The sequence below is a fragment of the Agelaius phoeniceus genome, chromosome 5 (assembly GCF_051311805.1).
Source record: "Agelaius phoeniceus isolate bAgePho1 chromosome 5, bAgePho1.hap1, whole genome shotgun sequence".
In the NCBI taxonomy this organism is placed as follows: Eukaryota; Metazoa; Chordata; class Aves; order Passeriformes; family Icteridae; genus Agelaius; species Agelaius phoeniceus.
The window spans coordinates 71,851,406-71,875,392 of NC_135269.1; the positions used below are offsets into that span (position 1 = coordinate 71,851,406).

Genomic DNA, 23,987 nt, shown 5'->3' on the forward strand with positions numbered 1-23,987 from the left:
AGAACAGAAGAAAGGATTTCATCAGAAGGCTGGCAAGGAAAGAAGAGGAATGGAATATAAAATCTTGTGACTGACCGGAGAGTCCAAGCCAGCTGGGCTGTGATTGGCCATTAATTAGAAACAAACACATGGACCCATCCCAGATGCACCTGTTGCATTCCACAGCAGCAGATAATCATTGTTTACATTTTGTTCCTGAGGCCTCTCAGCTTCTCAGGAGAAAATATCCTAGCAAAAGGATTTTTCACAAAATGTGTCTGTGACAATTCATCACTGATGGAAACACTGAAATGGGATCAACTTCATAACCTTGAGGGTGAGCTGAATTTCCAGAGTGAGTGGAGAGAGGTCAGCAGGGAGTGCTGTGGCTTTGGGATGTGCCAGTTTGGTGTCCCCTGTGCCCCTTTCAGGCTGGTGACAAGGCACTGGGAGCTGGAGCAGCTCTTGGAGTCACTCCATCATCTCCCAGCTCCCTTCCAGCCCCAGGTCTGACAGCAGCCAGTGCTTTACCACCTAATTCCCAGCAATTTTGGCTCTTCAGGAGTTCCACGTCACTCTGATCTCTGTTGATTTTGTGAAAATGTGGGTGCAGTGTGTTTGTAACCATCAGCCCCTTCTTCCTCATGGGCTGATGTATAAATTCCCACTTGCCATGATTAAAAGAAGAGCAGGTGATTAAGAGAAGCAAACAAGAAAGGCAATCTTTCCTCTGTCAGAAAGCTCTGCTAAATTGCTTCTCCCCTCAAGCAAGGAAGTAATCAAGTATTGGCTGGAGCTTATTCTTGTCAATCCTGATAAGGTGGATTTTGTTATCTGGTGCATCTCAGTTCCTATTCCAGGAGAGGGAATGGGAGCCCCACATGCTGGTCAGAGCAGGGTCACCCACTGCCACTCTGGGGCTGGAGAGGGAGCAAAAATCATCATTACAGAAGGATAATGTGCCTGAAATAATCCCCAAAACGCCACTGGAAGTGTCCAAGGCCAGGTGGGATGGAGCTCTGGGCACCCTGGTCCAGTGGGAGGTGTCCCTGCCATGGCAGGGGTGGCACTGGGTGGGCTTTAAGGTCCCTTCCAACCCAAACCATTCTGGGATTCTCTGAAAGGAATGAACTTTGAGGATTCAAAACATGCAAAAAAATTTGAGAGATGATAAATTGTGTTTGGTTCCATGTGAAAATAATTGAAATGTGCGTGAGTGCCAGTGCAGTGAATCAGTGCAGGAGAAACAGAACCTGGAGAAATAGAACTGGAGAAACAGAACCTGGTGTTTGTGTCCTGAGTGTCATGGAGCCAGCCTGGGAGAGCTGGGGGTGCTCACCTGGAGAGGGGAAGGCTCCAGGGAGAGCTTCCAGCACATTGCAGGCCTGCAGGGGCTCCAGGAGAGCTGCAGAGGGACTGGGGCCAAGGCCTGCAGGGACAGCACCCAGGGAATGGCTCCCAGTGCCAGAGGGCAGCCAGGGATGGGATCTTGGCAATGAGGAATTCCTGGCTGGGCTGGGATTGCCAGAGCAGCTGGGGCTGCCCCTGCATCCCTGCAATGCCCAAGGCCAGGCTGGCCACTGGGGCTGGAGCAGCCTGGGACAGGGGGAGGTGGCCCTGCCATGGCAGGGGTGGCACTGGATGATCCTTAAGGTCTCTTCCCACCCAAACCATCCTGAGATTCTCTGACATTTGTAAACATGAAGGTTTCCATGCAAACATTGTAATTTGAACATACCCAGCAGAATGGAAAACTAATATTCTCCTGATGTTTGTTCTGACTTTCAGCACCTGCAGAGATTCCAGTTTCCCTGCTCATCTCCTTTTTCATGTTGAAGCCTGACATTTTAGGGTTCATTTCAGACACACTGAGCTCTGTCACTAATGGCCCTGTCTCTGTCACCACTTGCAGTGACATTCAGGTGGGCACACTTCATTGCCAGCACGGCAGGAGGGTGTCATTAACTCTGTGACAAATTTCACTTCATCTCCAAGTTTTCCTTGTTTTTCTTTTGTTCTTCATAATTTATTACTGGGCGGATTAAACCAGCAAAGTTTGCTCCTAAGAGGAAACTGCTACAACAATGGTGCTTCCAGAGAGATGGGGAAGTTTGGGATATTTTCCTGGGTACACTCAAAGTGCAGAATTTGTCAGATCAGCTCTGGTTTGGGAGGCTCCAAATTGGATCTCTTATTCATCTCTTACTGGATCCCTTGGTCTTTGATAAGGATAGAAAAAAAAGGCATTATTTCCACTCCTCATGGAATCATGGAATGGTTTGGGTTGGAAAATGCCATCCAGTGCCACCCCTGCCATGACAGGGACACCTCCCAGTGTCCCAGGCTGCTCCAGCCCCAGTGTCCAGCCTGGCCTTGGGCACTGCAGGGATGCAGGGGCAGCCCCAGCTGCTCTGGCAATCCCAGCCCAGCCAGGAATTCCTCATTGCCAAGATCCCATCCCTGGCTGCCCTCTGGCACTGGGAGCCATTCCCTGGGTGCTGTCCCTGCAGGCCTTGGCCCCAGCCCCTCTGCAGCTCTCCTGGAGCCCCTTCAGGCCTGCAATGTGCTGGAAGCTCTCCCTGGATCCCTCCCTTCTCCAGGGGAACATTCCCAGCTCTCCCAGCCTGGCTCCAGCCCTGGAGCAGCTCCATGGGTTCCTCTGGAGTCTGTCCCACAGGTCAGGGACCTTCTGCAGCCTGGCCCATGGGAGGTGTCCCTGCCCATGCTGCAGGGGGTGGAACTGGGTGACCTTTAAGGTCCCTTCCCACCCAAACCATTCTGGGATTCTCTGCTCCCTGTGTTCTCCAGAGCTGCCAGTTTTGGGTTTTTTGGATGAACAATCCTTCACCTCCCTGCAGGAGAAGCTCTTGGTGGAATCAGTCAGGATGAAGGAATATTCCTGGCCTATTTTCTGGAGATGTTGGTCGCTCTCCAGCACAGGGAATTGGCTGCAGTGGAGGAATCATGGCTGGTCCATGTAATTAACACATTTCAGACCTTGATACCATCAGAGGAATCCCCTGTGGAGAACTCCAGTTCACAAGGAAAGGAATCCATCACTCTCCATGACTTTCCATGACAGAACTCCAGTGTTTAGAGCAGTGGAGGTGGGAGTGCAGTGGCATTAAAGCTGTGCTGCTGTGTAGTTGAGATGTCCAAAGCATCACCAGGAATAAGATTTACACCTCAGCATCTCTTTTGGGGGGTAAAATATTTAAATATAAGCAAAATTCCTCTCCCTCTGTAGCCTGCAGCTACCTGCAGAGCACCCACGATTACTCATGGAAGGCTGAGAGCCAAGGAGATGTAAAAACACGTTTTTCTCTCGGTGCCAGGGTTCTGTTCTCCTCAAATCCATCATCATCTGGCCCAGCAGATCAGACAGATTGTTTTATTCCTCGCCGTGGAGTTCATCCCAGTCAATAATATTGATTAGTGCAGGGTGACTTGATGGAACAAGAATAACACCCCTCTCTTAATTGGAGCCTGCATCTCCTCATCCCTGCCTCAGCAGCTCATGCTTGGCTGGCTCCTTCAATAATTCTGTTCAGACACAGAGCCCACTGGAAATTGCAGGATCTGACATTAACAGGGGAAGTGAATAATTTTCTTTTCCTTGAACTCGACGCCTCTTTTCTTCCCCGATTAAGCTGCCACCTTGGGAGAGTTCACTCTTTAAGCTGCCAGCTGAAATCCCCAGAATTTTTTATTTTTAATTTTTTTTTTTTTTTTTAGAGCTGCCTCTTTCTAAATACCATCAGGAAAGTTTCAAGAACTCTGTTTTCAGTTGCTTTGTGCTTCCCAAGTCCATATGTTGGGTAGGATCTATGAGGGAGCTCTGTGTGCTCAGGGTTCATTCAAGAGCTGAGTCAGCTCTGGAAATGTTGTGACTGCAGACTTCCAGTTCTCCAGGATTTCCCACTCCATGGGGAATTCAGAGCTGGAGCTTTTACTCTCACGTCTTTGAATCTATGGGAATTCTTGTAGGAAACACTCCTGACCTACAGGGATTATTTAGGGTATGAAATGCTGGTGTTGGTGACCTGCTCAGTCCTTGCACGTTGCTGCAGAAGGGTCAAATAAATTCAGTCACCAAAGAGGTTTTTCTGTAGATTGATTGTTCTAAAACAGGTAAAATTCCCTTGGAAAAGAAGGCTGGAGTCACTTCCTCTCTTGTATTTGTGGGGTTCCCAGACAAAGGGAGGAATGATGAATTTGACTCCATGTTCTCAGAAGGCTAATTTATTATTTTATGATACTATGTTATATTAAAGAATGCTATACTAAACTATACTAAAGAATACAGAAAGAATACTCACAGAAGGCTAAAAGAGAATAAAACCTCATGACTCTTTCCAGAGCCCCACACAGCTTGGCACTGATTGGTCATTAAGTCAAAACAATTCCCATGAAGCCAATGGAACAATCACCTGTTGGATAAACAATCTCCAACCACATTCCAAAGCAGCAAAACACAGGAGAAGCAAATCAGATAATATTGTTTTCCTTTTTCTCTGAGGCTTCTCAGCTTCCCAGGAGAAGAATCCTGGGCAAAGGGATTTTTCCAGAAAATGCGACTGTGACAATTTCTCATCATTTGTGTTGCTCCTCATTCCCATTTGGAGAAATCCTGTCTGTTGGAGGCAGATGAGATGTCAGAGTCAAAACCTTCAATGACCTCTTAAAGTAGTTTTGATTTCAAAACTTTGTCATTTCCCTGCCTCTAAAGCTGTCCCAAGAATGTGATTGGCTTCTGTATTTATTATTTATCATCAATCTTTAAGGAAATTTCACATGGAAAGGGCTTGATAATACCTGGGATATTCACACTTTGCCCAAGTTCCTTTTTGGGGAGGCCCTGGCATGGAATTCCCAGAGCAGCTGTGGCTGCCCCTGGATCCCTGGAGTGTCCAAGGCCAGGTTGGATGGGGCTTGGAGCAGCCTGGGACAGGGGAAGGTGTCCCCATGGGATTGGAACTGGATGAGCTTTGAGGCCCCTTCCAACCCAGACCATTCCATGGTGATTTGTTTATATGTGGGGTGTCTGGCCTGTTGTCCTAAAAACATTTTCTTCAGGAATGGTTCCATGTGGACTATCAGGACATGCAGAGCTTTAAGGAAGTTGATATTTTCCCTCCCCTCTCTTTTCTCTCCCAGTATCCAAATTTAAGGCACTTTGGTGTCAGGAGCTGCCCATGGAAGTAATTTAGGAGTGACACAGTGACACTGGTCAGGTTTTATTGCTACTCCAAACCCTGGAGCCTGGGGTGCGTAAATGATGTTCCCTGAGTTGTGTTTTGCTGCCAAATTCTGAAAATTTATTTTTCCTGTAGCTTAGAGAGCATTTGTAGCCAGGTGGAACTCAGAGAAGGGAGAGCTCCAGGCAGGAATGACAGGACTCAGAGTTGGGAATTGTTAGGAAAATTGATCCACAAACAGCAGAGGTTTATGTCCAAAATGGAGACAGAGGAGTCCTTTTACTTTATTGGAATAAAGGGAGAGGCCATGGGGCATTCCCCTGGGATCTCTCAGGTTTTTGGAGGACACAGTTTCCTTTTAATCCCAATTTCCCAGCCTCATTTCCCTTCTCTCTTTGCCCATTTTTGAGGTACTTGAGAGGTGCAGACTTTGCAATATGCCCGATACCAGAGATTTCCCTCTAATGTATTTTCATTTTTAATTCTCATGGAATTTAGAGGTTTTTCTTCCCCATTGTTTCTTTCATCTCTCAGTGTCTAATTTCATTTATCAGCAAACCCAAAGTTTATTTGTAAAAGCAAATATCTTTTTCCATTCATCAATCAGTGGAATCCTTCCCATTGTTTCTTTTATCTCCCAGTGCTGGTTTCATCCACCAGCAGACCCAGAGCTTGTTTGGAAAGACAAATCCACCATTCCTCTCAGGAATGAACTCCTGGGAGAGCCAGTAATGCTAAATACAATAAATGGGTGAAAATGTCCCTGGCACCCAAACCACGGCTGGAACTGTGCCATCCCCTGTCAGAGGAGCAGGAAAATTCTGGGAATTGTTTCCCTCCAAACCCTTTCCAAGCACTGTGGGCTTCAAAACACACCTGAGCCACGTGGCCCCAGGTGAAGGATGTGCCAAAATGTCCCAATTCCTCTGGAATGAGGAGCCCAAAGTCACCTCCAAGCCCACCTGCACTGGGAGGGCACAGAGAGCGAAGCCTGGCGTTAATTACTGATCTTTCACCAGGAAATAGGCATTTAATTCCTGTTTAATTATCGCTTGCTAAATGTTTAATTAGCACTTACTCTCTGAAAATCAAGGGATGTCGAGATCTGTTAGACAACTTGTCCCACCTTATTTTCCAGGAGGACCAGATGATAACTTAATTGAAGGTGGTGGGTCCAAGTTTGTGTGCAAACCAGGAGCCAGGAACATCACCATCATCTTTCACCCCCTGCTCAGGTAAAATCTGCCTCTCTGCACGTTTCTACAGCTGCAAAACTTCAGAATAAGTAGAATTAAACCTTTGATTTGTGGGGATGTTGGGCAAATTCCAGTTCTGAGATCCCAGAGCAAAGGGGTTGCTTTGGAGTTGTTGATGTTGGGAAGTTGTTGCTTGTAAAAAAATTCACTTTTTCTAAAATATTTAAATATTTAATATAAAATATTTTTCTAAAAGAATTTGTTAATTTATTAATAATTATTATTTTTAAAATATTTAAATATTCAATATTATTTTCTAAAATTATTTTATTAATTTTATTAATAATCATTATTTTCTAAAATATTTAAATACTTAATTATGACTATTAATTATTTAAGTATTTTGGAAATATTTAACATTTCTCAAATACTTAATATTAAATATTTTTCTAAAATTAATTAGTTAAATTTATTAGTAGTAGTATTCTGAAATTTTTAAATATTTAATTATGACTTTTAATTATTTCAATATTTTAGAAATATTTGCTATTTCTAAAATATCTAATATTAAATATTTTTCTAGAATTAATTTGTTAATTTTCTTATTATTCTGACATATTTAAATATTTAATTATTACTATTAATTATTTAAATATTTTAAAAATTAATATGTTAATTTTATTAATAATTATTATTTTCTAAAATGTTCAAATACTTAATTATGACTATTATTTAAATACTTTGGAAATATTTAACATTTCTCAAATACTTAATATTAAAAATATTTCTAAAATTAATTAGTTAATTTTATTAGTAGTATTCTGAAATTTTTAAATATTTAGTTATGACTTTTAATTATTTCAATATTTTAGAAATATTTACTATTTCTAAAATATCTAATATTAAATATTTTTCTAGAATTAATTTGTTAATTTTCTTATTATTCTGACATATTTAAATATTTAATTATTACTATTAATTATTTAAATATTTTTTAAATTAAGATGTTAATTTTATAATAATTATTATTATTTTCTAAAATTGTTATGTATTTAATTATGACTATTAATGATTTAAAAATTTTAGAAATATTTGATATTTCTGAAATATATAAGTATTTAATATCTAAATATTTTTAAATATTTATTTAAAGAAAAATAAATATTTTTCTTTAAATATTTTAAATCTTTACATCTTTTTCAAACTGAATTGTGATGTCAGCTGGGATTTCCTGTCTGGGTGACCCTGTGTCACCAACCAGTGTCATTTATTGACCTAAGCTGGGGGAAGTTTATTTGCAACCTGCCACAAATTGTTTCTTGCTGTTCTTTGTGCTTATTAAAAAGTCAGAGGAGCTGCAAGGTGAGTTCATTGATAAAACACTGTGGGCTGGGGACTGCAAATTAATTCCTGATCCACAGCCAGCCTGTGATTACCAAAATTGTCACAGCTGGAGCTTTAAACAGAGCAAGCCTTGAATAAACCTCTTCTCACTGTATCATTCACCCCTGGTACCTGAATTCTGCTGCTTTTCTAGCAGTTTGTCCTGTTGGTTTTGTGGAAATTCAATAATACAAAGTTTGGATTGGTTCATGCCAACCTCCCAGCTGTGTTTTCCTGGGAGGGTTTTCCTTTCTTCCCCAGCACCTTTGGAGAGCATTTCCCTCCTTGCCTGTGTTTGTGTGAATTCACTGGCCTGAGTAACTCAACAGCAGGGGCTTCTCTGCAGTGTTAAACCCAAAAAGTCACAAAATAATCATAAAAAATTATTGGGGTCTGATCCCAGAGAAAGGAATCTCCTCCTGGTACCTCTGTGGCTGAGAGCTCGGCTTATTTGTGACTTAAAAACACATTTGGAAAAGGCATAAATGCCTCCAAATCAAAATTTCTGGTGTTAGAACAGCAGGGATTGGAATAATCTTGAGAACATCCTGAAAAATGTGTTATGGTGTGCAAGATCTTGCCTTGAAAAAAATAAGTTTATTTCTTGCTATGTGCCCATAATGAAGTGGAGAATTCCATAAGCACATTTCATTTCCACCTCTGTCTCTTTTAAACTGAAGAAATGTGCTAAAAGGAAATCTGCTACAGGATAATTTGTAGTTTTCAGCTGGTTTATGGTGGGAAAAGATGGACAACTGAAATTCAGCGCTCTTCAAGGTGTGACTATGAAATTCAGTGTTCTTCAAGGTGTGACTGTGATGATGTGGACTTCAATTTCTAAATCATTCATGAATTTACAGACCTCTTGCAAGCCCAGAGAGTGGTGGTGCTCTTATTTTTATTGATGAGATCTTTCCCATGGATTGAAATTCTTTCTCTTTGCCTTCCTGCTTTATTTTCCCCCCCTTTATTTTTTTCCCTCCCATCTGAGTGAAACACGAGTGCTCTGCTTTAAATAGCACTTCTCCCAAACACTTCACTTTGCATTCCCAGCCTGCAAGTCAGGCAGGAGGAATCATTTGCCTCATAAAAAATAATTGCATGGAGATGAAGGTATCTGTGTACAGTGGATTTTTCATGCCAACCACCTGCAACATCTTCACTCCCTTGCATTGAGGATTTCATCAATAACTTCAGGAAAAGAAGGAAAAGATGGAATGACCCTGGTTGCCCTTTTCTCCCTGTGGGATGGGAGAGTTTGGGGCTAAAACCCATTTTAATGTGGTTTTATTCATTTTCATGTTTAATGTGCTGAGAGATTTAAATCATGATGAATGGGGTGGAGAGGATCTGGGGTGATCACAGGATTTCTTTAGCTGACAGTAATTCCCTACAGGGAATTCTGATCCTGCTGTGACAGCCATGGCCTGTCCCACCAGCAGCTGAAATGCTCAGTACAGTGAATTTGCTCAAATATTGATGCTTGCAGTGGCTTCTGGCACATGGAATCATACAATCATCATCTCTTGGTTAGATCCTTGTTGCCCTTTTCCAGATGTTCCTGTTTTAAATGTCCAGCTCTCCTGGAGGTAATTCCTGCAGAGCTGTGAAGTTTCCACCTGTTTTATTTTCCTTTTTGAGGCTCTTTATGACCTGCCCCCCTCATCTTTCATCCCTGTTCCCTTTACATACTCGAAATTGATCTGGTTTGAATTCAAATGATCAATATTTTATTTACAAGGGGTTTTCCCCTCTTTGTTTTTATTAAAGTCCCATAAATACATGGCCAGAGGAGCTTCAGCACTGCATGGACTCTCTGATTTTATGAGGCAGCTGAGTGCTTCTGAAAGTATTAAACAGACTGGCTCACTGAGAAACAGACCCTGGTGTGCTGATTTAAAGCCTGAGCATCACATCAAGTGATGGCTTTAAAGGATAATTCAGCCCTGGAATGCTGAGGGGAGAGTTGGAAGCAGAGCATTCACACTCACCAGTGGGAACTTCTCTCTTTTGTACTCCTGCTATGAGAAGTGTCAGTGCTGATCACATCACAGGTGCACAAGCACTGGGACAGATTTGCTGCTTTATAAAGCCACTTTTTCATCCTTTTTTATTTACAAACTGAGGGTGGAACTTGGCTCTAAATCCTTTTGAACAACACAGGGTCAAACTTTGGGTAGGGAGCAAATGAATCCATTCCCAATAATCAAAGTTTATGGAAACTCTTAATTAAAACCATGGGCAGTGTAAGGAAAAATACCTAAAAATGGTTTTCAAAGCTTTCCTTGCCTTTGAATTCCTTTAGAGCAGGGAGCCAGAGTTGGGAAGTGAGATTTGTGTTGTTCAGGATGTGGGTCCCTAATTTCCACGAGGACAGCTGAGACACACCAAGGCCCAGATTAATTAGCAGCACTTAATGACACCACCACAGACATGGAATAAATAAAGAATGTATTTCTGAGAGGCAAGTGGGTGTTCTAGAGGAGATGATTCCTGGGAATAGCCTTTCCTAACTACACCTGGAAACTAATTGCACTTAGAAATCGAGTCAGAACCCACCTCTGATTTTCCTTAATTACATTTCATGGGAGGTGCCACAGTATAAAAGTTACCAAAGGAGCCCAGTTGCTTCCTTCATCCTTTGCTGGAGTTACTGGGCTGAGGAATAACATCTCCCTTTGGAAGAAGGAATCACAGGAGCAATCCCAACACCCTCAATCTGGAACATGGAGCAGCCTGAGCGATGTCTGTCGTACCATTTGTTTGGTGGGGATTTTTTTTTTTTGATGTCTTTTTTTTTTTTTTTTTTTCTCCTTAATGTTTATTTGTTTCAGCTGGCATTTGAAAGGCACTTGGCTCCTCGGGGTAATAATCATTTTACATATGCTTTATAGAGTGTGTTTATTACCAGACAATTGAGGAACAGATGTCTGCAGTCTCCAGGCTGGAGGGGGAGGAACGGGAAGGGTGGGAGATGGAGGGGATGGATGGATGGATGGATGGATGGTGGTGCTGAGGCAAAGGCAGCTGAGCAGTGCTGGATGCTGGATATTGAGGCCAGGGGGGGTTTCCATTTATTACCATCAGCCACACCTCATTAGGATCAAGCAGCAATTAAAAGGCTGGGAGGATGGAGGAGAAAGCCGAGTGCTCGTTGATTCGGAAGGAAGAGTCACTTCCCACCAGGATGTGACCTTGGGAAGGAGGAGTGGGAGAGGAATTATCCTGGCACCCCTGGTATCTCCAGGGGCTGTGCTGGGATCCCCTCTGCCAGGTGGGCAGGACTGGGCTGTGCCAGGGGTGTCACTGCCCTGGGGCTCAGAGTCTGGAGAGAAAGAGGAAAACAAAAAGGAAAAGGGAAGAAGGAAAAGCAAAATTCCCAATTTGCCGCTGCTGGCATCGCTTGGGATGCAAAGAATGAAGGGGAGGGATCTCCCCTCTGCCAGGTGGGCAGGACTGGGCTGTGCCAGTGGTGTCCTGATCACTGCCTTGGGGCTCAGAGTCTGGAGAGAAAGAGAAAAGCAAAGAGTAAGGGGAAAAAGGGAAGAAGGAAAACCAAAATTCCCTATTTGCCACTGCAGACATGGTTTGGGACGCAAAGAGGAAGTTTTAGTGCTCCATGTGTGCAAAGTTTTCTGCCTCTTGTTTTTTGGGATTGATGGGGGTGAGGGGAAGACAGCAGCAGTAGTCTGACCTTCTGATGTAAGATGAAGTATTTCTGTTCCTTTCTGCAGTCTCCATCACTGAAAGCAGGAGGCTTGACAGCAACTTTGGAATTAACTGTTCCTTCCAGTTACTTTCATGCAAATAAAAGAGGGATTGCTTTGCTATTAAATTAAAAAACCCTTTAGGGACTAACTGGGGAGGGGGGTGATGGACTTTTGCTGCCTGTTGACATCAGAATGTCCCTCTCCAGTCAAGTGTCAGATGCCAGGAATTCCCTGTCCTTGGGAGGGAAGTGCCCAAGGTGCAGGACAAGTGCATCCACCCAGGTGCATGAGTATAACAGGGATGTTCTATGGGAATAATCCTGCCAAGCTGCTGTTGAAATCAGGATATGTAAAGATGAAGGGTGCTGGATGTAGAATTTAAATCCTGTTTATTTTGAAAATGTTGGGAGGGGACAGCTAAGTTGTCATGGGACATCAAAATCCTTTGGTCTTTGAGCATCAGCTGCTGCTGGTGTTAAAAACTCCATCACTAAATTGATCTAAAACTCAGTGTATCACTCAGAATCCCTGTGTATCTCACCAATAACCCCTTTTACATCTCTACACTTATAATAATAACAATTATCATCTCATTTTATTTTAAAATGTGCTGTAATATCTCGTAATTGCACACTATAAAATTAATACTTGATAATATAGGGACTGTTGGTCTTGGGAGTGTGAAAATTAGATGAGTTTGTTACATTTAAACTATGCTAAATCACACCAAATAGGTGAAGAAAAATCAGTGGTATTTTAAAGTCTAAGGATTATTTATTATTAGTGAAGTAGATAGAAAATGTCAAGTCCCCCTGTGGCACAAATACTGCTAAATAATGAGAGCTGATGCCTTTGGCTTTCTGAATCAAACCTAAAATACTGGATTTCAGAGAAATCAATAAGGCTGACTCAAGCTGGGAGAGGGAACTTGGAGTGCTGACTACCTCAAGTTTGTGTTTGAGTCTGAGTAATGTGCAGAGGATCAGGGCAAATTAAAAAAATATCTGAGGTGCTGTTAAGTGCACAGGAAACTTGAAGGTGGTGGGTCCTTGAAAAGAACCCTCCAGATTTCATCAGGTCTTGCATTTTGACAGATCCCCTTCAAAGGGTAGGAAAATATCACTCACTTAGTGGAATTCTTGCTTCTGTGGTGTAGGGAATCTCTTCCTGCTCTCTGGGGCTGGGAGATGGGGCCTCTGGTGAGAAAGATGAGGCTCAGAGCAGGAGATCACAAATTCCCAGGATCACTGAGGTGGGAAAAGCCCTCCAAGGTCATCCAGTCCCAGCTGTGCCCAATGCCCACCTTGTCCCCAGCTCAGAGCCCTGAGTGCCTCCTCCAGGTGTTCCTTGGGCACCTCCAGGGATGGGAACTCCAAACCTCCCTGGGCAGCCCCTTCCATGGGGGTTGACCCCCCTTTCCATGAGGAAATTCCTCCCAAAATCCCCCCTGAGGCTGCCCTGGCCCAGCCTGAGGCCGTTCCCTCTGCTCCTGTCCCTGTTCCCTGGAGCACAGCCCGACCCCCCCGGCTGTGCCCTCCTGGCAGGGACTTGTGCAGAGCCACAAGGGCCCCCTGAGCCTCCTTTGCTCCAGGCTCAGCCCCTGCCCAGCTCCCTCAGCCTCTCCTGGTTCTCCAGACCCTTCCCAGCTCCCTCAGCCCCTCCTGGTTCTCCAGACCCTTCCCAGCTCCCTCAGCCCCTCCTGGTTCTCCAGACCCTTCCCAGCTCCCTCAGCCCCTCCTGGTTCTCCAGACCCTTCCCAGCTCCCTCAGCCTCTCCTGGCTCTCCAGGCCCTTCCCAGCTCCCTCAGCCCCTCCTGGTTCTCCAGACCCTTCCCAGCTCCCTCAGCCCCTCCTGGCTCTCCAGACCCTTCCCAGCTCCATTCCCTTCCCTGGACCCTCTCCAGCCCCTCCAGGTCTCTCCTGTCAGGAGGGACCCAGCACTGGACACTCCTGAGTGACCCCAAGCTGGACACTGCCCTCAGCACTGCCAGCACCAAGAGATCTCAAATCCTTATTACAGAAACACAAAATTCAGCACTGGAAACGAGGAAAGGACCTTAAAGTTCATTTATTTCCAGCCTCTCACCATGGTCAGGGCACCTTCCACCAGGAGAACTTTCCCCTGGATACTCCCAGCTTTATTTTAGAATTTCCCCTCTTGCTGCAACTTCTCATCCACTCGCTGCTTCTTTGCATTGCCCTGAATGGGAACCTTCAGGGAGCAATTTGACACCTCCCCTGGGAATGTTTTTTCCCTCCCTTTCCCCATTTAATGAGTGTTTAGGAGGCTTTTAGCTGCTGCTGACGTTCAGTACTTTCAGTCTGCCTGCAGCAGGGATGGATGTTCCTCTCAGGCGAATCCCAGCCCCTTTTCCTCCCTGACAAAGTGAAGGATGAAGACACACCTCAGCAGAGCTCCTTGTTGTGACACTGCTAAGGAAAGGTTTCCTCCTGACTGGGGCCATCACAGGGACTGGGGACTCACACAGAGAAGGGATGGGGAACAGCTTCACATTTTGTGCCTTTTTTTTCTCCCCCCCTGATGCTTTATGAGAACTGACAGTCTTGCTGTGTGTGTCTGATTAAAGATGACAGTTTATAAAAACCTTAAGGTGAGGCTGTTCATTTTCCATGACAGAAAATAAAGCGATCCCCACCCCCCCCCTCACTGCCACCTCCCACACAAACAAAAAACTCTCACACACCAAAAAAAAAACCAAAAACCCTCTTAATATGTGAGGCATTGATTTTATATTGTCTGTCAGAGAATGTGCTTCAGCAGATCAGTCAAGTTTGGAGTTTTCAAACATGCTTCATCCAAAGGGAAAATCAACAGCCTGTCAGAAATTTCACATGTCTCCAGCTCCTCCTTCCCTTTGGATGAAATACAAACTGAAGGAACAGAGAAATTTTGACATTTGCAAGAGCTGGGGCTGAATAGCTGAAAAGAGTGTTAATGTAATTCCATGGTAATGAGGTACTTTGAACCAGGCTTGTGTTCATTGAGCCAACAAAGCAGGATTAGCTCATTCCTTCCTGGGATCACAGAATGGTTTGGGTTGGAGGGGACGTTAAAGATGACCCAGATCCACCCCATGCCATGGGACATGTTCCACCATCCCAGGTTGCTCCAAGCCCCAGTGTCCAACCTGGCCTTGGACACTTCAGGGATCCAGGGGCAGCCACAGCTTCTCTGGGAAACCTTAAATTTACTTCCAGCATTTCACTCGTGCTCTCCTGGAGGAGGATTGAGCTTCCCCACCTTGCTGAGCACTGTTATTCTGATTTTGTCACAGGGGTTGATGATGGCATGTGCATTTCCAGGGATTTATTGATTCCTTGGGAACAGAGCATTTCAGTCAGGAGGGATCTAACAGGATCCAGTCTCGGGATTTCTGCTGCTCACAGTGACCCTGAGATGCATTAGAAAGTCTCTTTTCCCAGCCCAGCAGCTGAAGAAGGAGTCAGGATTCTTCTATTCTCATTCTCAAGGTTGTTCATTGTTTCTTATCTATCACATTCTTTCTCTGGCCTGCTGAGATCTGTCCAGCAGGTCAGACAGAGCCACACTGCCTGCCTTGGGGTGGTGTTAACATTTTATACCAAAAACTACGTGTACATGATTTACCATAACTTCCCAATACCTATCACCTATGTTAGACACTGAGCTTCTACCTTAAACCAATCCAAAAGTGCCACCATCACAGCAGAAGATGGAGGCCAAGAAAAAGGACAGAACACACCCAGATCCCTCCATCTTGCCCCCTGAACCACCATTCTAAATCCCCAAAAATCTACTTTTCACCCTGTGACAAACTAACTATTATTCTACTTAGACTCTTGCGGCTTGCAGATCCTCATATAAGGTTGGTAATTTTTTCCATGGGTCAAAATCAAAGGCATAGGAGTCTTGGGCTCTGTGCCAGGGTCTCTCAACCCATCCAGGGCAGCCAGAGGAATTCCCTGAATTCTGACAGTCCAATCCCCTGAGCAGCCCAGGGCTCACCACATGGCCAGGGAAGTTCCAGAAGGGCAAAATGGATCCATTGATTCAATTGAACCATCTCAGGTACAAAATTCCTTAAAAAACCCAAGTTCCACACTGAGATCCACGTTTAAGACTCACTAAGGTTGGAAAAGCCCTTTAAGATCATCAAGCCCAACCATTAACCAGCACTGCCAAGGCCACCACACGTCCCCAAGTGCCACAAGAATTACCAAACATTTAAAATCTCAATCACAAGTGAGATCCTCCCGTGTAGGAGCTGATGCTTTTCAAGCAGCTCCTTTGCTATTGAGGAATGAACTTCCAGTAGTAGCTAAAACTTGATTTAATGGCCCAAACTTTCATTTCAAATACAGGAAATAATACTCTGGCATTGCTAAAAAAAATCTGTAGAGCAACAGAAGAGCTCCCATGGCACAATCAGAAAAGCATCTTTGATTTTTGTGGTGGAAGAAAAGGGAAAAAGAACTTGACAAATTCTAAATTTGTAATCTGTCTATGGAAGATTCAAAAAATGGAAGTTCAAAAAATACTTCAGTGAGGGTTTTCCCTGAATGGGGGAAATCCAAGGATGAAAACACAGCGTGGTTTAGGTCCATTTTATGGCCTTAAAAATTGTTACACAATGCCTGTGGTTGCTTTCATCAAGCTTTATGAATTTTTGATTGAAGGCAGGAGAGCTGGTGCTGGATGAGAACAAAAAAAAGGTGATTCCTGTGTTTAGGATTTACTGTTTAAAAGCAAAGATCTGAAGCCTGGAATGACCCCACATCCCCCGTGGAGCCATCAGAGCAATGAAAGGAAAGATCAATAATTTAATTTTTTGTCATGGTTGTGTTTTACATCAGTGTGGTGGTGTTCAGCTCAAGGGTTTTCTGGGAAAAGCCTTTGGTGGTGAGCTGGAATTCCCTTGGAGTTGGGCACCTCGAGTGGGAGCTCTCACTTTGGGTTTTACCTGGATTCTTCTTGCAGGGCTTTTTTCTTTAAAACCTTTTGCACAAAGTGTTGTAGTTTGGGGAAACCAGAGCTGTTCCCTCAGAGCATGGAGGTGAATTCTTGTCTCCCCCACAGATGCTAAAAGAGAAGGAAGGGAGATTTTCAAAGTGTTTAATTTTCATTTAAGATAATCTGAGCTGTTTATTTCAACTGTTCCCCTCTTTTCAGTTTCCTGAGCTGAGCTAGGTTTGAACATGGGCTTGAAGTTCCTTCACCACTAAGCTGCATCTTCCCATTCTGCTGAATTCCTGCATATTACAGTGCAGGACCCTCATTTACTCCTATTTTATTGGAATTATTTGCTTCAGACTCATCAGATGTGGCTCCACAAACACTTGCAGGGTTTTCATGGGGACGTGGCAAAAAGAAAGTCCTGGCAGAACCTTGGGAAAAACCTTTTAGGGATGGGAGCCTGTGAAAAAAAACAGGTTTTTCAAGCACCAGGTCATGACACAAAATAACTTTTTGTTGGGATATTCCTGAGGGATTTAACTTTAAATTCTGTTGACTTTTAGAGATCTGCAGAATAGGCATAAATACATTTTGCAGGCCAGAAGTCGGCCTTTAGTTTGGGTTATTTTGGGTCCTGGGAATCTTGAATTTTGGATAGCTCAGCAGGAATTGCACTTTGTGGAATATCACTGAAAAGCACTTCCACAGTTCCTTTCCTCTGGTAACTTCCAAACTTTTCAGAGACAAAATTCATTCACACCTAAGTGTGAAATTGCTCTGTCCTTGGAAATCCTGGTGCTGGAACTGCCAGGGAAGAAGTTGTGGGTGAAGTGTAGAGTTGAATGGTCCTGAAATCTGTGCAGATTTAGAATAAATGGGAAAAAACTGGAAGTCTTAAATTCCCACTGTTATTTACCAAGCTCCATATTTCCCATTTTCTTGCAATTTTGTCTCTCCAAGTTGTATTTTTACAAATGGATTTGCTCTGGAGGTGTGACAGGTCTGAGACAGCTCCAAGAGTCCTTATTAATTAAAGCTTTATCCTCACTGTAAGGTGAAATAATGCTGCTAAATAAGTGCAGCTCCCTCCAAAATTCCTTGGTTTTGGGATACCCAAGTTGGATATTTTTTACCTGAGCCAGGGAATTCATTCGGGGATACAAGATAGAATTCTTCCTTATACAGAGAAAAACCGGAGACCTTCTAGAAATAACAGTAATTACAACAAGAAGGGGGGAAAATGTTGGCAAGTGTGATTTTCTAGCAGCTCCCCCAGAGGAAATCCTGGTGGATTTTGGAGGTGGATGAGTGACAGAGCCTGCTCTGGTGGACAGCCAGAAACTCAGCACTGCTCCACAGAGTAGGGAAATTTATACACTTTTAAAGCTTTATCATCCTACAGGCAGGAGATAAAACCATCCCCTCGTGCTGCATCTTTGCAGCAGGCCTGGACTCTGGGACAATTCCTCATTTTATTGCCTGGGGTTGTGCAGTTTGTCACTGCAAGCCATCCCTGAGACAATCATTCCTCTTGATGTGCCCAGGTGTGACTGTGGTCACAAGGGTTTTCAGGATGAAGAAGAGACGAGAATGTTGACTCCATGATCAGAAGGTTTGATTTATTATTTTATGATATATGTTACATTAGACTATACTAAAAGCAATAGAAAGGAAAAGGTTTCTTCAGAAGCTAGCTAAGCTAAGAATAGAAAAGAATGAATAACAAAGATCTGTGTCTCAGACAGAGCAAGAGCCAGCTCTGCCATGAGTGGTCAAGAAATCCAAACATCCACAGGAGACCAATCCCAGGTCTACCTGTTGCATTCCACAGCAGCAGATAACCATTGTTTACTTCAGAGCTGAAACTGCAGCTTCTCACAAGGAAAAATCCTAAGAAAGGATTTTTCATGAAAGATGTCTGCGACACCCAGGCTGAGGGATGCGAGGGAAAATCGGTGCTGTGGTGCACCCTGACAACCAGGCTGGACCTGCAGCACAGTCATTCATCTGAGCTGAGAAAAAGGTGTTGCTAAAAGGTAATAAAAGCTGATTAATTGCAGGGAATCCCTCGATTGCTGGTTGCTGCCTTGGGTTAACGTTGGGATTTTGATGTCTCATCTTTGCCTGGCTCCTAAAGTCTTGTTTTATCTCCTTCCCAGGCATTTATTCCAAGTTTTTCATGGCACTGAGTGTTTGGAATAGAGCAGAATTATGGAGTCGTGGAATGGTTTGGGTTGGAGGGAAGTTAAAGTTCATCAGTGCCATGGCAGGGGCACCTTCCACCATCCCAGGGTTCTCCAAGCCCATCCAGCCCTGCCTTGGACACCTCCAGGGATGGAACAGGGTCCTTCAACCCAGGCATTTAAAAAACACTTGTTCCTCTAATTTAATTTATTTTAGCAAAAAACAGAGATGAAAAGTCCAGTGCTGTGACAACAGGGACATTTCTTTCAAACAGAAGTTGAAATAAAATCTTTCCTAGAATTCTTTCCAATTCCCAAAGCTCAGGTGGATCCTGTTGGAGACTTGTCTTTACCTTCAGGTGTTGAATTTCAAAGGCAATTTAAAATATATTATTTTCCTCTCCTTTTCCATACAAATCCAGTTGGGCTAACTGGGATTGACAGTGAAAACCTCTCTGTGTTTTCTGCTTCCAGGCCAATCTTTCTTCTCAAACTTTTTACTTTTCTGATAGAAAAGTTCCCCTGAGCTGCCTCGTCCCCACTGCTGACCCCATCACCCATGGGGTTCTTCACCACACAAAACCCACTTTTCCCATCTGCATCCCTTGGGAGCCTCCTAGGGAAAATTTCTGTTAAAAATTTTTCTCTTCCCTGTTAAAAAAAAAAACCCAACAAATAGAAGTTGTCAAGGATGGGGGAACTATTGTTGCAGTGAGCAGAATGGGTGCTTATTATCATTTATGGACACGCCCAGGTCAAGAGTGAAGTGGTTTTTTCTGTTTAGTTTGCTGAAAGGCTGGGATGGCTTTAATTGCTGGTTGTCATTTGTAATGGAGTAGATGCAGTATTAGAATTATTCAGATAATTTGTTGTAATTACCCACCATCAGGAGCTTTACAATGCTCCAAATACAATCTTTGAAGCAATGGAACCGAGTCCTTTGAATGGAAGGCAGCAGCTCTTGAGAGCACAATATCATTTATAGATTGTCAATCAACTCAGTGAGGTAAACAAAACAAAGGTGCTTTTCCACAAATTCTTCCAGTGCCCTAAACTTTCCCAAAAATCTTGGCAGAGCAAGCAACATGTCTGGAGTGCTGATAAAGCAAAGCTTTTGCAGAGTTCCTCAAAGCAGGCAGGCTTTGAGAAGCATTGTGTGCTTTGAATGAAGTGTTACCCACAAAAACCTCCCCGTATCAATGCCCCAGGGAGCATTATTCATTCTGGCTCTGCTGCAGCAGGAGGGGAAAATCTCCCTGAGGTGCTGCTGCCCCTGATTCTGGGTGAGAAAATGGGAAATGGGGCAGAGCTCTCTGGGGAGGCAGAGGTGCCCATTTGCATCGCCCCCCTCTGCACACCCAAATGAATCCACAGATGCAGACGAAGCAGGGGAGGCTGAGCTCCCAAATTTGTATTCTCCTGGCTCAGGGCCTGAGCCTTGTCAGGCAAACACAGAGAGAGGGAGTGAGAAAAAAACCCCAGAGTGTCATGAGCAGAAGTGTGGGCTCCCCGTGACCTTTACCTACTGTGATAATTCTGATGTAGAACGACCAAATTCCTGGAGATGTTTAATCAGCAGGGTTGAATTTTGATGAAAGCACATGTCACAGTGCCATTACTGCTGCAGGAATTAATTCTGGTTCAGAGCAATGTTCTGGCTTCATGAGGATTAACACTGGTGAACTGTCACCTTTTCAAATTCCAAAATTCCCTCCAGCCCTGGTGGCCCAGAGCTTCATTTAAGATGGAAAAAATGTCAGCTGGCAAAACCCCCTCTGAGTGCTGGGCTGATCCCACAGCAGGGCAGGGGGATTCTGTCCCTGTGCCCCTCCCAGGTGAGACCCCACCTGCAGAGCTGCCCCAGCCCTGGGGACAACAGCAGCAGCACCTGGAGCTGCTGGAGAGAGCCCAGAGGAACCCATGGAGCTGCTGCAGGGCTGGAGCCAGGCTGGGAGAGCTGGGAATGTTCCCCTGGAGAAGGGAAGGCTCCAGGGAGAGCTTCCAGCACATTGCAGGCCTGCAGGGGCTCCAGGAGAGCTGCAGAGGGGCTGGGGCCAAGGCCTGCAGGGACAGCACCCAGGGAATGGCTCCCAGTGCCAGAGGGCAGCCAGGGATGGGATCTTGGCAATGAGGAATTCCTGGCTGGGCTGGGATTGCCAGAGCAGCTGGGGCTGCCCCTGCATCCCTGCAGTGTCCAAGGAAGGACTGGAGTAGCCTGGGATGGTGGGATTGGAATGGGATGGGATTGAAGGTCCCTTCTCACCCAAACCATTCTGGGATACTGGGATCAAGGAGGCTCAGAATCCATCCTGAGGGATTTTTACGGAAGTTGGGGATGGAAAAGGGAAGGGAGACCCTTCCTGGAGTCCTGAGGTTCCCAGTGAAGTCCCCGGATCCCAAAATCCCTTCCTAGAGAGGAGATGGGGTGGGGATGGATCCAATCCCAGGCTGGGAGAGCTGGGAATGGAGGGAATTCCCTGGAGAGGGAGACTGGGCTGGGATTTTGGCAATGAGGAATTCCTGGCTGGGCTGGGATTGCCAGAGCAGCTGGGGCTGCCCCTGCATCCCTGCAATGCCCAAGGCCAGGCTGGACACTGGGGCTGGAGCAGCCTGGGACACTGGGAGGTGTCCCTGCCCATGATCTGGAAAGGTCCCTTCCCACCCCAAACTGTTCAATAATTCCATGATAAATTATCCAGTCTTGGGACTTCAAACTCCACACCCACTCAGACATGGAATTTATCTGGGTAACAAAGCATCAATGAAAGCTGAATTAAGGCATTGTGTGTATATTCTGTATTTTTAGCCTAGATTTTGGATGAGGAGGTGTAAATTGATTATATTTTTGTTTGTCTCCAGGGAAGCACTTGTCCATGTATAGTCTCTTGATGGGAATAAATAGTATCACTGCAAATTCCCTAAAATCTTGACCCAGAATGTCCTTTATCCCAGGCATTTTAAAAACCACTTGTTCCTCTAATTTAATGTATTTTAGCAAAAAACAGAGATGAAAAGTCCAGTGCTGTAACAACAGGGACATTATCCTTCTTTCAAACAGAAGCTGAAATAAAATCTTCCCTAGAATTCTTTCCTATTCCCAAAGCTCAGGTGGATCCTGTTGGAGACTTGTCTTTACCTCCAGGTGTTGAATTTCAAAGGCAATTTAAAATACATTATTTTCCTCTCCTTTTTCATACAAATCCAGTTGGGATAACTGGGATTGACAGTTTATTTTTAAGGATTTTAATGGGCATAAATCTCTCTCTCTGGCTGGAATCAGCCTGGGGAATGACAAGCCAAGCTCAGGAGATGCTCCATGTCCCCGCGTCCCTGTCCCCCACGGCCACTTCCAAAGAGTTCCCTGGCTTTGCTGGCAACTCCCAGCAGCTCCACAAAGGGAAAAAAAGTCAAATTGTCAAAAGTCATTAGTGGCTGTCACTTCGTGGACCTTCACACTGGAGTTCCCCCTTTGGAATTTTATTGTTCCTCTACTTCAAATAAGTAGGACAACGTTGGACAAAACTGCTGGAATTTAACCAGTTTGTGCTTTTTTTTTGGTTATGTCTGTGAAGCAGAATTCAGGAGTTTGAGGCTCAGTTCTGTGCTCTGCCAGGATCTTTTCTCCTCCTAATTATTGTTTTTAGACTCAAATTCCCCAATTCCACTGCTTCAGGTTGAAGCTATGCCACAATAAATCTCTGATCCCAGCTCCTCCAGGACATCCCTGCTCCAAAGAAACCACTGAAGCAGAAGTCTGAGAGGGAGATTCTTTAAATAAATCCCTTTTCTGTCCCTCTGACTGTGAGAAATGGGGTTTGGGAGCCTTATTTACACTTCTTTTTTCCCAGATTCTCCAAGTGCTGCTGCTGCCCAAGGCTGCTGAGCCTGTGCTTCGTGGGAAGTTATTTTTACAGCTTCATTTTCTGCACAAAGTCATCCCAAAATAGAAAGGTTGTGCTTTTGCTTATATGCTTCGAGTTCCCAAATTTTAAAGCATATATTAGTAATGCTTTGGTTTCCTAATTAAATACTTAATTATATTTAGCAGTTTTAGGGGGTTTTTGCCTCTTTCTGGTGGCTTTTGCTGCTCCAATCTTTGCTGTTTGTGACATTTCCAACATATGTTTGAATTCTTCCAGCTCCTGTGCCTTGTCATTTCATTGCTCTTTTTTTTAGCACTGATATGTAACTTTTGCAAAATAATTGCACAATAACAACTCCAGTGTTAAGTTTTTTTTTTTTATATTTTTTTTTCTTTTTTGGAAAGCCACAGGAGCTGTAGGTATTTCCTCAAAGAGATGGAATAGGAGCTGTGGTGCTGCAGGTGGGCTGAGAATAAGGGCCCAGCTGGTGCTGGAATTTAACCAGTTTGTGGTTTTTTGGTTATGCCTGCAAAACAGGGGTGAACTTAGGAGTTTGAGACTGAGTTCTGCGCTCTGCCAGGAGCTTTTCTCCTTCTAATTCTTCTTTTTAGCCTCAAATTCCCCAGCAGCAGGATAGCTGGGGAGGTGTAAAAAAGTTTAATGTGTATTTTTACAGTGATTTGTGTAAAATCCTCTGTCGGGAGTGAAATATATCGAAGGGAGAAAAAGAAAAGCAAAACAAGAGCATGGAAGTCACCTTAAACCTGGCCTGGAGGTGCTTTTTACAGTAAATCTTTTGACATTTTTGATATCTGTGTCACAACAGAGTTAGAGGGGAGAATTGCCACCTCGTGTGACAGGTGACCCCAGAGAGGGCAGCTGTGTCACAGGCCATTAATGTCCGTCCTCCCAAAGCTCAGCCTGGCTTTTCCTTTGTTTGTGGGGCCAGAGGTGGCCAAGGGGGATGGAGGGAAGGAGGTTCCAGGGCTGTCTGTCTGTCTGTCTGTCTGTCTGGAAAAAGCCGCTGGCCCAGCAGGGATTTGTGCCCAGTGCTTGGCAAGGGCTGGGTGACTCCGGTGTCACTTTGGGTGTAGCAGAGAATGTTGGTTTATGGAGGGGGGACAAAGCCCGGCTGCCCCAGGGGGGTGGGATCGGGGTTGGCTCGTGCTGGGATGGAGATGTGGGCATGGCATCCCCCATGGTGCCAGCAGGGATGGGCAGCTGGAGAATCCCCAGCTGGAAAAAGCAGCTTCAGCTTCCCTGTGCTGGTGTGCACAGGGGTGTGAGGGTGAGGGGAGAGACGAGGATCTGACTCCATGGTTCAGAAGGCTGAGTTATTATTTTATGATATATATTACATTAAAACTATACTAAAAGAATAGAAGAAAGGATTTCATCAGAAGACTGGCTAAGAATAGAAAAGGAATGAAAACAAAGGTTTGTGGCTGGGACAGAGAGTCTGAGCCAGCTGGGCTGTGATTGGCCATTAATTAGAAACAACCCCATGAGCCCAATCCCAGCT

General features: G+C 44.5%; 1 protein-coding gene across 1 annotated transcript in view; it reads left to right on the forward strand.

The window, feature by feature from the left end:
- Positions 1–23,987, forward strand: part of EXOC4 (exocyst complex component 4) — a 365,227-nt gene that overhangs the window by 178,316 nt on the left and 162,924 nt on the right. The window contains exon 10 of the mRNA XM_054632077.2: positions 6,316–6,412. Within this exon, the coding sequence (XP_054488052.1) occupies positions 6,316–6,412 (97 nt within the window). The remainder of the gene's footprint in view (positions 1–6,315; positions 6,413–23,987) is intronic.